The 13,192-nt window shown below is 46.3% G+C and overlaps 1 protein-coding gene across 1 annotated transcript; it reads right to left on the bottom strand.

Moving 5' to 3' along the window:
- Positions 1-4,098: 4,098 nt before the first annotated feature.
- On the bottom strand, positions 4,099-12,572 carry LOC116835050 (tubulin alpha-1C chain). The gene is made up of 4 exons (XM_032797507.2): positions 12,462-12,572; positions 8,348-8,591; positions 6,866-7,014; positions 4,099-5,537 (listed from the first exon to the last, which is right to left on the bottom strand). The coding sequence occupies exons 1-4, from the start codon at positions 12,462-12,464 to the stop codon at positions 4,560-4,562; spliced, it is 1,374 nt and encodes a 457-aa protein (XP_032653398.1). The 5' UTR covers positions 12,465-12,572; the 3' UTR covers positions 4,099-4,559.
- Between the last annotated feature and the right edge of the window lie 620 nt (positions 12,573-13,192).

Raw genomic sequence — 13,192 nt, 5'->3', positions numbered from 1 at the left:
GGAGGAAAGGGCATTCATTTAATTTTTTAGAGTTTATTTTTTTAGCAATTTTTGAGTTTTATACAGATGCCCCAAAAGCAGTGTTTTTCAGGGTTTTTTCTTTTATACTATAATGAGTAACATCTTTGTAACATTCCCCAGAGCAAATTAGCATAGTACTGTTTCAAGTAGCACTACCTTAATGCACACCAGCTGGGTCTCCCTTGACCAATTAACAAGCAGCACATTAACATGTTTTAGAAATCAACCCCTGGCTCTATGTAGACAACCCCTGAGCTACAAGTAGTTGTTTCTGGTATTTATGAAACATCTATTTGTTTGTGTGTTATTGTTTTGTATGGGGATGTTTTATCATTGGTTAAAATGTAAAATCAGAATTCCTACTTTTTAGCTAGCTCCATAGAAAGCTAGACTAGGAAACATTTATAAAAGCAGGTTTCCCAAGTCTTCCTTTACCTATTGTTACCCCTTTTGGTCCGAATGGTTAACCAAAAATTCAGGTTGTTCCAATTAGGAAGAAAAATTGCTGGAATGAGGTACCTTTAATGCAATCCTGTTTCTTTACAAAGAAACATAGAAAGTCTTGTTTCCCTGAACACAGGAGGAGGTTTCTTTGCTTACAGCCTCAAGCCTGTTTTAGGCAGGACAGCACCATGCTTGTCCGGCCTGTGTATTTGATTTCTGTTTCTGCTTATCTGCTTCCCCCCTCCCCGCACCTCTTTATTGAATCAAATACCCAGCAAAGCCCCTATCCGCATCATTCAAGTTCCCAAGTGCCTTTCAGTATGCTTAGTTTTGGCCAGTGACATGGGCCTGTGCTTTAATTTGGAAACTGCTGTTTCATAAAGGAACTTAAATGCTTCTACCCATCAGCGAAGGGTAGAATTTCATCTACCTGCTTCAGCCAGGATTAACCTAACCTGCAATACTATTCTGTAGTAATTACCTTCAAGTCTGAGCGTCTTTACAAGGTTTTTTGTTTTGTTTTGTTTACTTTCAGCCTCTATTACTTAACATTTCTAATACATCGCAGGCCCCACTCCTGTGCTCTGGGCCTACAGGTCTTTCCTGTCCCTTTTATTGTATAGGCTGGAGAAGGCTCCCAATCTGGCCTCCTCTCAGACAGGTACAACGCTGGAATTTGAGTACGTGATTCACAGCATCCCCCCATTTTGGTCAGTTTCTCTCCCCCCTCGGAAGCAGATGTAGGATGGCGTCTCTTCTAGATGGAGTCTACTTTTTAGAGCACAGAGGTGTTATTCAGGAGCCTCATTTGGTAACAGCTACCATCTCTGTCCAATACGCCAGCGGTGACATACTAGCAGATACTGGAGGAGTTGATCCAGTAACATACAGTCTAGTCCATAGCAGATGCTATTTCTCCCCCTCTCATATCCATCAAGGCATTTCATTACCATCCTTTTTCAGCATGGAAAGGATCACAGCTCAGTGACATTGCAAGTGCTCGGCTCCCAGACCCTCCCTCCACCTCTTACACAGGTGGATGCTATTAGCAGAGTCACGAGACCAGCTAGTGGACATAACTGAAACATCAAAATCCTGATTTAGCAACCCTGCCAGCTGTTCTTGCTGCTTTCACCATGTTCTCTTCACCACACATTCCCTTAAGGGCTGGTTTGTGCCTTTCTCAAGCTAAATATATTAAGTCCACAGTCCCAGCTTAAGCCTCTTTTGGCTATGCAGCAAGAGCTCCACTAAGACAGCTCAGTAATGAGCAACAGCTGCCCTTAGAAGTCCTAGCCTGGAGCAAGTGGTTCTATTACCGTGGTCACTGATCTATGTCTATCTACTGTGCTCACCACAAGCACTAAAAAAAAAAAAAAAAAAAAAAAAGAAACTTTTCCGACATTTTGAAGTCTTGCTTGCTGATTCAAAGCTTATCATGCCCGTTTGCCTTCTAAGAGAAGAATCTTGGAGTGTTTCACTCCGTGTGGAAGGAGACAAGGAGCAATGGAATCATTGCTAACAGCTTTTGGGCTGTATAAGTAGGGCGTTGCCAGCAGATTGAGGGACATGATCAATTCCCCTCTGTTTGACATTGGTGAGGCCTCATCTGAAGTACTATGTCAGTTTTGGGCCCCCAGACTACAAGAAGGATGTGGAAAAATTGAAGAGAGTCCAGCGGAGGGCAACAAAAGTGATTAGGGGGCTGGAGCACGTGACTTATGAGGAGAGGCTGAGGGAACTGGGATTGTTTAGTCTGCAGAAGAGAAGAATGAGGGGGATTTGATAGCTGCTTTCAACTACCTGAAAGGGGGTTCCAAAGAGGATGGATCTAAATCAGGGGTCTCAAACATGCAGCCCTGCCACACCCCAACCCACTGCCCTGAGCCCCCTGCTGTACTTTGACCCTGACTCCCTGCCCTGAGCCCCCTGCTGCACCCTGCACCCCAACCCCCTTCCCTGAGCCCCCTACACCCCAACCCCCTGCTGCACCCTGCACCCCAACTCCCTTCCCTGAGTACTGTACACCCCAACCCACTGCCCTGAGCTGCCTGCCACATCCGATCCCCTGCCCTGAGTCACCTGCCATACCTTGCACCTGACCCCCTGCCCAGACCTCCTCCTGCACCCCATTCCCCTAACCTCCTGTGCCCCATACCTCCTGAACCCCCCCCACACCAACCCACTGCCCTGACCTCCCTGCTGCACCCCTCACCCCAACTCCCTGCCCTGAGCCCCTGCCACATCCCCTGAGGGCAGCGAGGGGGCAGTGTTGGGGTGGGGATTTCAGGGAAGGGAGGGGGTGGAGTGGAGGTGGGGCTGAGGTGTCAGTAATGCGGCACTCGGGCCAATGTACTAGTCCTCATGGTCATTTGAGTTTGAGACCCCTGATCTAGACTGTTCTTAGTGGTACCAAATGACAGAACAAGGAGTAATGGTCTCAAGTTGTGGACGGGGAGAGGGGGGGGGGAGGTTTAGGTTGGCTATTAGGAAAAACATTTTCACTAGGAGAGTGTTGAAGCGTTGGAATGGGTTCCTAGGGAGGCGGTGGAAAACTCCTAAGGAAGGAGATAAGGTCAGGCTTGATAAAGCCCTGGCTGGGATGAGTCCTGCTTTGAGCAGGGGGTTGGACTAGATGACCTCTTGAGGTCCTGTCCAACCTAGATATTCTGTGATTTGAGGACTAACATTTCAAAAGGCCAGTGTATTGCTCTGGCACCCAAGGGTTCAATACAGTAATTTGGCTACTTCCTGGCCTTAAAGTCTGAGGGACTATGATCATCCTTTGCAACATGTAGGAAGTCAGGCTGAGCCACAGAACCTCACCGACCTCTAAAATAGACCCATAACCACTGGCTGAGGTACTGAAGTCCTTGAAGCATGTTTTAAAGACTTCAAGTTGCAGAGACTCCACCATTTCCTCTAGTTCAAATGAGGAAGGGGTCCAAGTCCCCATATTCCAAAGGCAGGCATCCCTCCCCTGCCAATCTGACCTGGGGGAAAATTCCTTCCTGACACAAAATATGGTGAGTTAGAACATGAGTGAAGCTCAGCCACCAGACATCTGGAAAATAATTTTGTGTAGTAAATTGCCTTGTTAGGTTACTTCTTCCATAGCTTCAACCCCAGGTGAGAAATCTATGGATGTTCCAGGGCTGGAGCACCCCAGGAAAAAGAGTTGACTGCTGGTTGGTGCTAAACATCTGCTATGCTCCCCCCCCTCCCCACAGGGCCTCTCACACACCAGTGGCCTGGAGGAGTGCTGCCTCACTGCAGCATACAGGAGGTACTGGGAGGGGGTGTGCTTGAGGAAAGGGGCAAGCACTCTCCAGGTAGAGGGGAAGTTTGCACCTATGGCCTCAATTCTTGTTAAGAAGTTCACTTTTCTGTCCAATAACTTGCACACTAGGAATTTCAGGGCTGGATCAGTTTTCAGAGAAGAGGTCAGCCTCCTACTGGGGACAGTTTGCTGCAAAAATTCTCTGCTGCATTTAGTGAAAGAGGGATGAGCACATTGTAGATTTTGGAGTGGGGAATCTAGGTAACTAAGCCTAATTACAAAGCTAGTCCTGAAACATGGATTTGGTATTACTTGTGGATTAGTGCAAAGTCACACATTTAAGACAACCTTAGGAAGTCAATAGAGCTGAGAAGTTAAGCCAAATAATTTTTATTGAAATTACACAAGACTTACATAGTCTAATGTCACACTGTTTCTAATAAAAGGTGCTTTAGCAGTAAAAGAGGCAGAGGAATCTTCATGTTTTGTGCAGGAGAGTATTGCAAGCTTTAGATCTTTTGGTTCATACATTAGTATCTTTGCTCCTAAAAAAATCTGCACCAAGCATTAAGCTGGTGTTTTATCAAATTTCGTTTCAGAGACCTAGCAATGAAGCTTGATAGTTTCAGCAAGTATGGGCTCATGCTACAGAGAGAGAGAGTTGGCTGCATTCAATTATGTAAGCATAAGAGGGCATAAAATATGTCAATTGGTAACCTTGATATTAAGGGAGAATCCTGTGAGAGATGCTGCCTGAGCATAGTCACAACTTTAGCCTGATTAACTGGAGTTTGTACTGGATTTGAGGTTTGAGTTAATACTCATCTTCATCTGCCTCATCCCCATCGGCAGAGTCCCTGCCAACTTCCTCATAGTCCTTCTCTAGAGCAGCCATGTCCTCCCTGGCTTCGGAGAACTCCCCCTCCTCCATCCCCTCCCCCACATACCAATGCACAAAGGCCCGTTTTGCGTACATCAGGTCAAACTTGTGATCCAGACGGGCCCAGGCTTCTGCAATAGCCGTGGTGTTGCTCAGCATGCAGACGGCCCGCTGAACTTTAGCCAGGTCTCCCCCTGGCACCACGGTGGGAGGCTGGTAATTGATGCCCACTTTAAACCCAGTTGGGCACCAGTCCACAAACTGGATGGACCTCCTGGTTTTGATGGCTGCTATAGCTGCATTCACATCCTTGGGCACCACATCGCCCCGGTACAGCAGGCAGCAAGCCATGTATTTGCCTCGGCGAGGGTCACATTTCACCATCTGGTTGGAGAACTCGAAGCAAGCGTTGGTGATTTCAGGCACCGAAAGCTGCTCGTGGTAGGCTTTCTCTGCAGAAATTATGGGTGCATAGGTAGTGAGGGGGAAATGTATGCGGGGATAGGGCACCAAATTAGTTTGGAATTCTATTAGATCAACATTTAATGCACCATTGAATCTCAGGGAAGCAGTGACAGATGACACTATCTGTCCTATCAGCCTGTTCAAGTTGGTGTAAGTGGGACGCTCAATATCAAGGTTCCGGTTGCAGATGTCGTAAATGGCCTCATTGTCCACCATGAAAGAACAGTCCGAGTGCTCCAGTGTGGTGTGGGTGGTCAGGATGGAATTGTAGGGTTCCACCACCGCAGTGGAGACCTGTGGGGCAGGGTACACAGAGAACTCCAGCTTGGACTTCTTGCTGTACTCTACTGACAGGCGCTCCATCAAGAGGGATGTGAATCCAGAGCCTGTGCCTCCTCCGAAGCTGTGGAAGACCAGGAAGCCTTGAAGGCCACTGCATTGGTCAGCCTGCAAGAGAAACAATATTCGTTAATTTCCTCCACTCAATGATTTTATACTATTTAATCTCATTGCCAATTAACAGCTGACAGCAGGATTAGTCAGAAGTTCCAATAATTCTCCTTTTTCCTAGAATCATAAAGTGTAGAACAGGAAGGGACCTCAATGGGTCACCTAGTCCAATCCCCTGCCTGCAAGCAGGACTTAGTAATAGTAGCTTTCAGCTTTAATTTGGGCCTTTAAGTTACCCCTTGGATGTTTCCATAGGAGATTATTAGTTTGGGTGTTGAGTGATGGCACAACGACAGAGTACTTGGTGCTATCAGAGGTACTATTGCATGGACATTTGTAAACACTTCAGGCAGGGGATTACACTCCAACATCCACTATCACACTCCAACATCCACAGAGCACTTGTGCCAAGTGCAAGTTATTGGCTACTTCTAGGACAACTACCAGAGAACTAACAGTTGATGGTGGTCCTGCTTTAAGCAGGCAATTGGACTAGATGACCTCCTGAGGTCTCTTCCAACCCTAATATTCTATGCACTCAGTGTTTCACGATCACTGAAATGTAAGTTTGACAGCTTGGAGTCTGAAGTCATTTGTGATATGGACACTTGTCTATTTGGAACTGATTGAAAACCACTAGCTAATGTTATATAGGCCACTCCAGCTATTCAAGGGTTACAAGACTATACCAGGGTTTAAAAAGGAACTACATAAATTCATGGAGAATAGGCCAATCAATGGCTATTAGCCAAGCTGGGCAGGGATGGAAAGCTATGCTTGGATGCAAAGCTATGCCCTGAAGTGACAGGGGATGGATCACTTGATGACTGCCTGTTCTGTTCATACTCTCTGAAGCACCTGGCTTTGACCACTGTCAGAAGACAGGATACTGGGCTTGATGGACCATTGGTCTGACCCAATATGGCCATTTCTATGTTCTTATGTAATCTACTCACCATGGCTGGGATTTGACACACTGATAACAGACTCCAAGGCCCTGAGCTATTAGGTCCCACACAATAGTCACTAAGTACAGAGGACAAGACCCCCAAATCTCATTATGAAGCCATCTCCAAAAGTAGTAACAGCTCCTGAGCTAAGACTTTAAGGGTTCTTTTGAAGCAATGAACTTATTTGTACTTGGCTTGCAGTGCTCATCACAAACACTGGGTTAGGATGTCAGTATGCCCCATTAGCCTCTTGTTACAATCCCTTTTTAATCTGCCCTTCTCAGAACCCCACTTCTCCCAACCCCTCCAGACCCAAAGATTAGTTACGGAGGTGCTTTAAGACACTGTTTTAGAAGAAAGTATTTGTCTACTTGCCATTTTGCGGACTCTACCCAACACCGTATCAATGATTTCCTTCCCAATGGTGTAGTGGCCCCGGGCGTAGTTGTTGGCAGCGTCCTCTTTGCCGCTAATGAGCTGCTCAGGATGGAAGAGTGCACGGTAGTTGCCAATTCGGATCTCATCTGCAGGAAGTTGGATTATTGGTTAAACAGATAGTTAGACTGGGGATGTTAGAAGCATGTGACTGAATACCATTGCTAGCAAAGCTGTCAGAAGTCTGAGACACAAGCTTTAAGAAGGTCCAGCATGAAGTGTATTGAAGACACTGTAGGAATTTTCAGAGGAAGGCCTGGGATTGGTGAGCTAGAACTGAAGAAAAGTGCTATCTAGATAGATACCCACAAATTTGCTCGGGTAATGCACATAGGACTTTGACTTCCACCTTGAAGTCATGTTTTGATTAGGGTTACAGTACATTTTAGGATGCTGGCTGGGTTTCCAGTGTTCTGTCTGTGGGATTATAGCTGCCATGAGAAGCTTGTGTATTTCTCTTGTTTACTTGCACCTCTGAATTTCTAGTAGCATCTTCTCTACGGGTGGCATTACATGCTGCAGATTCATAGATTAAGGCCAGAAGGAACCATTGTGATCATCTAGTCTCACCTACTGTAGAAGACAGACCATAAGACTTGCCCAAAATAATTCCTAGAGCAGATCTTCTAGAGAAACATCCAGTTCCCCGACTTAAAAATTCAGCATTTTACACAGGCTTCTTCCCCCTGCATGGAAGATTTGTTCTCTATTTAGTTTAGTTATTTTTCCCATTAATCTACAGGGAGTCACCTAGACCCTAAAACAAGATTTCTGGCAACAAATCTTTGAAATCCTCAGGAATCAAAGGCAGCAGTGAAGACGTCTCCTGGGTTAACCACCCGCCGCCCCAACACTTCACAGTGAACACTTATGGACAGGTTTCCAACATAAAAAAAAAGACTGGTGATCTATTCAGAAAAATACTTTTCACTACTTCAGATTGTTGAAAAGTATGACACTTGTTTTCCACAGGAACCAGGTAAACTGGTTTATACAGACTTCATGGGGATGCTTTAGGAGCTGGTATCAAACAAGCTCGCTGGGCCAGATCCTCAATGGGTGTAAGGCAGCATCATGCTACTGAAGTTAATGGAGCTAGGCCAGTTTCACCAGCTGAGCTTCTAGCCTTCTATCCACAAGAGGGAAATGCCACGTAAGAAAGCAGAGTCCAAAGTGAAATGCTACACACCTCCTAGTGTAGGAGGAGTAACTGGTTTGCCACGTAGAGTCCTGTTTGGAATTAATGACATGTAAAATACAACACTTCATGATTGGACAGCATCAGCAGGGTTAAACCGATGGAGGTGGCAAGTCAGAGGATGCACTCAGGGACATTAGCCATTAGACCCTCCCACCAAGAGACTGGAAAGGAAGCTAAAGAATGTTCTGCTGCATATTTAGGAGTCTGTCCGATTACCTTACCGATGACCGTGGGTTCCAGGTCAATGAACACAGCTCTGGGCACATGCTTTCCTGATGCAGTCTCACAGAAGAAAGTCTCAAAAGAAGAATCCACTTGTTCAGTCTCTGGCTCTATCGGTTTAGCTGCCTTGCCGCCGGGAATGGTCCCATCCGGCTGGATTCCATGTTCTAGACAATACAGCTCCCAACAGGCGTTGCCCATCTGGACCCCAGCCTGGCCAATATGGATAGAAAGACACTCCCTCTGGAATTGGGGACAAGCCTCATTACTGCTTCAGCTTAAGGAGATAGTAGCCACAACATGTAATAGGTGTTCGCCTTGGCAGTTGTATTTTGCTCTTTCAGGCTATTTCCTACATGCAGCCATTGAGCCCAACAGCAGGTCTTGGTCTAAACCAGGGGCAGGCAACCTATGGCACGGGTGCCAAAGTCAGCACGCGAGCTGATTTTCAGTGGCACTCACACTGCCTGGGTCCTGGCCACCAGTCCAGGGGGCTCTGCATTTTAATTTTAAATTAAGCTTCTTAAACTTTTAAAAGCCTTATTTTCTTTACATACCAGAATAGTTTAGTTATATATTGTAGACTTATAGAAAGACCTTCTAAAAAACATGACAATGTATCACTGGCACACAAAACCTCAAATTAGAGTGAATACTTGGCACACCACTTCTGGTGAATACTTGTCTACACCTAGATTTCTGGGAGAGAATCTCTGGTTTTGAAGTAATACACAGAGATTAGACCATCTCTAACAGATTCCTGTATGTGACAGTACCCTTGACGCAGGGTTTTCCAGCCTGGGGGCAGGTGGGGAGGCACAGGGAGCAAAGAATAACAGCCGTGGACCGATCCAACCCAATGGGCACCTGCAGTTTTGATTTATGCAGCAGGTGACTCCTTGTAACCCACTGGCCTTCTTTCCCCCCCATCCCACCTTGCACAGCTTCTACTGAAGCGTACATGCACTGCGCAGGGCTGCAAGCTCAACTTTCTGGCCCAAGCACATTTCAGCTCCAGCAGGTTCTCAGCTTCTCACATAAGGCTCTGCATCCAGAAGCCACTTGTAGACTAAATAATTCACTCTCCCTCCAGAGCTCCAAGCAGCATGTAGCTGGTGAGTATTAAAAAAAAAAGTAGAAAGCAAGAGATAAGACAGGCTGAAAGAACCACGGAGAGAAGATGGACCAAAAAATTAACTGTAACTGTATAGGGTTGCTAAGCATCTGGTTTTAGACTGGAATGCCCAGGCAAAAAGGGACCCTGGTGGTTCCAGTCAGCACTCCTGACCAGGCCGTTAGAAGTCCGGTCAGCAGCACAACGAGGCTAAGGCAGGCTCCCTGCCTGCCATGGCTGCGTGTGGCTCCTGGAAGCAGAGGCATGACCCTCCTCTGGCTTCTAAGCATGGGGGCAGCCAGGGGCACTTACTGCAAGCAGCTCCCAGAAGCAGCAGCAGCAGCAGCATGTCCTCCCTCCTGCTTCTACACATAGGCACAACCAGGCAGTTCTGCACACTGTCCCATCTGCAGGCACTGCCCCCACTGTCTGCAATTCCTGGCCAATCAGACCTGCAGAGCTGACATGTGGGGTGGGGCAGTGTGCAGAGCCACCTGGTCACGGCTACATGTAGGAGTCGGAAGGAGGACATGCCACTGCTTCTGGGAGCTGCTTGAGGTAAGTGCCACCCAGATCCAGCACCCTGACCCCCTCCTGTGCCCCATCCCCTGCCCTCCAAATAGGGTGACCAGACAGCAAGTGTGAAAAATCAGGATGGGGGGTAAATAGGAGCCTATATAAGAAAGACCCCAAAATCAGGACTGTCCCTATAAAATCAGGACATCTGGTCACCCTACCTCTAAACCCCTCAGTGCCACCCAGAGCACCTTCCTGCAGCCTCACCCCGGAGCCTACAGCTGAAACCCTCACCCTGAGCACCAAACCCCTGCCCCCACCCTGATCCCCCTCCTGTGCTCCAAACCCCTTGTTTCTTGTCCCACCCCAGAACCTGCATCCCCAGTGCAGAGCCCATACCCCCTGAGCCAATCTGGTGACAGTGAGTGAGCGAGGGCGGGTGGGGAGAGCAAGTGACCAGGGGGAGCAGGAACAGGCACACCTTAGAGAGGGGACCAAGGGTGTTCAGTTTTGTGTCAGTAGAAAGTTGGCAACCCTAGTAACCTAGCCCAGTGCAAGAGAACATAGCGGCTGTCCATCCCCTTCTCCTCCACAAGGATATCTACACTGGGAAGATTTTGGCCGCCCTGGCTTTAAAGGGTTAATCTGAAAGATGCTTGGCTTCTAGCAACAGTGTCATGGCCTTAGGGTATGAGCAGCCAATAAGGTTGTCCTGATTTAGTGTTTGGTTTGTGTCTTACTGAAATGTTCGTTGATTGTTATGCACATTACTTCAGTTTCCAGAGATCTAGAGACAACTGCAATGGAGGGGCAAGGAACTATTTAATATAAATAAACGGAGCTTCAGCAACTAGAATAGCTATAGCAATAAGCTAGAATTAAAGGTACTTCTTTAAATGCATGTTAAGTACTCAAGCAATTATAGTCAGTGAGATGCCATGAGGCTATATAGCTCCTGGGATCTCGGGAGCTAACTCCAACTCAGCACCCCAGGTGAGGGATGAAGGACTACAAATTTGCCAAGCCACATGATGTGAAATCCAGATGCCAACTGGCTGGATTGCTCTCATGGGACTGGAAGATCTCCCACTAGCTTCTCAACATATATATTTGAGACAGACAGACTTTTAGTCCAGGCCTGATTTCTCATCACCCCTAAAATAGGGTGAGAGCTCAGACCCCAAGGCCTTATGGTGGGCCCATCTCAAGTGGGCGTGGCCACTCCTGATTTCATCTGGCTGATATTTGAAGTTCTCCATCTCACAGGGCTGGTATTCGTATTATTTGGGAAATCTGTTACTCAGCTCGCCCATCCCCACCATTTAGATAGTTGCAATAGTTCTTAGCAAGATGTGGCTAAGGTCACCACTGTGGCTATTTTCCCCGGCTTTAGCAGAGACAGCTGTTTGGATCACTGACCTATTCTAGTCCACAAGGGACAGCACCTGCTCCCAACATAGCATGGTTACGGGAATTTTTAAAATGAGTGCGTGGCAAAAGGAACAGCAGGAAATGCAAGTTGAAAACAGTTTGCTTGGGAATGCAGTTAAGAGGTACCAGATCAACAGTATTTGCATCCTGCACCAAGATAAGCATCAGGCTACAAACAGATGCAACATTGTTGTCCAGATGATTTGCTTTTAAGTTGTCATGAAAGTGTTAAGTTTTTATAACAGGCAAGTCCCTAGAACAGCACTTTGAAGTCTGACTACTGTCTGCAAAAAGTTATTTTGAAAACTCCTTTTCCTTCACATTTTAGATTAATCATATTCAACAGCATTCCAAACATTTTTTAGAACAATATACTTAGAAGACAACAAGTCACCTTACTGTACACTTTCTGGGTAGTTAATGTAGATTACATGCATTTGTAAAGCTTGTATTTTAAAGCATTTGAGTGTCAACACTAAGCTTTTTAGAGTCAAGATTAAATTAGAAATGCTAAGAGACAGTTGTAACTTTACTCATTTAACAGACAAACCCTTGGGATTACAGTAGACAAAGGGAACATGGCAGCTCATAAGGAAAAAATTATCCTCTGCAAGATACATTAGTTTCATGCATTGGTACTGTTGCTGACGTGTTAATTTCACAGGGAAAGACCACAAATACTGTACTTCAAAAATTTTAGCCTGCCAAAAACCATTTGTGCCTCTATATAAACCAGTTGCAGATATAAAGAAACCCACCCCAACTCCTATTAAAAGTTAAACACTTAACAAATCTACTGGCACCAGCTGCTCATGAGCTGAAATCTTAGAGAGAAAAACACCAGAGTAAGGGGGCCACTTAGCTAGCCCTTGGATTATTCTTTTACCTTATAAGGAGCAAACTGTTGGTTCAAGAAACTACAAAGCAAGCAACAATTAAATGAGATAGCTGCTTTGACTTAACATCCACAGAGGAAGGACTAGGTGTATAGATCAGTAGTTTTTAAGAACCCTGAACATTAGCCCTAATACAAATAATAATGCATGCCTTACCATGATGGCTTTGTAAGCTTCCTAAGATTTAAGCAACCCAGCTGCCTCTGCCTCTCTTCCTGGAACTTTATATCCCAGTAAGAACTGACTCCACCTGAATGTAAAGAGGGACTCTGCTCATTTAAAGGGGCACAGACCCCTTTTTTGGGCAGGCCTGAAACACAATCCCTTAGGGGCTGGATTCTGTGCTGACTTGCGCTTGGAGCAATCCCATTGATCTGAATAGAGTTGGGTCCGATGTAGTTGGCCCCAAGTGTTTTTCAAAGAGGGATTTGATTGAAAAGTAAGTAAATAAACAAATAAAACATGGGGGTTTTATTCTAGCTGAAGGGAAGCTTGTGCTGTGTCATAAGGATAAACTAACCACTCCCAAGCCGCAGGCTGGCACACAAGCGTGCCCAGTTCTATTATTTAACAGTTATCCACATACTGATTAGTAACAAAGCTGTCAGTGCCAACTTGTGTCCTGCCTACTCAATGGGCATAATCCTGCAAGTCAGTCTGTGCCAAGGACCCCACTGCCATCCATGGGATTCTGCCCATGAGGAGTGACTTACAAGGTCAGGCTTCTGTCTGTCTTATTCTGCTCCCCTGTGTGACAGCTGGTGAAATCCAGCCCTGCGTAAAGAGTTCGCACCAGCTTTGTGCATCACTGGAGGCCTCCATCCTGCAAACACTGAACTCTGACGTCTATGGATCTGCTCCCATGATTAGAGTTATGCACGAGCACG

This window comes from Chelonoidis abingdonii, chromosome 1, assembly GCF_003597395.2.
Source record: "Chelonoidis abingdonii isolate Lonesome George chromosome 1, CheloAbing_2.0, whole genome shotgun sequence".
Classification (NCBI taxonomy): Eukaryota; Metazoa; Chordata; order Testudines; family Testudinidae; genus Chelonoidis; species Chelonoidis abingdonii.
Note: the sequence above shows the minus strand (reverse complement) of the source record. Positions and strands in the feature narration are given on the sequence as shown.

Bases quoted from the DNA above. Each gene is read 5' to 3' on its own strand.
- LOC116835050 (XM_032797507.2), bottom strand. The intron at 7,015-8,347 runs GTAAGGTAATCG...AACTTCCTGCAG, and splicing joins CCTGGAACCCACGGTCATCG to ATGAGATCCGAATTGGCAAC. The intron at 5,538-6,865 runs GCAAGTAGACAA...TTTCTCTTGCAG, and splicing joins TGGGTAGAGTCCGCAAAATG to GCTGACCAATGCAGTGGCCT.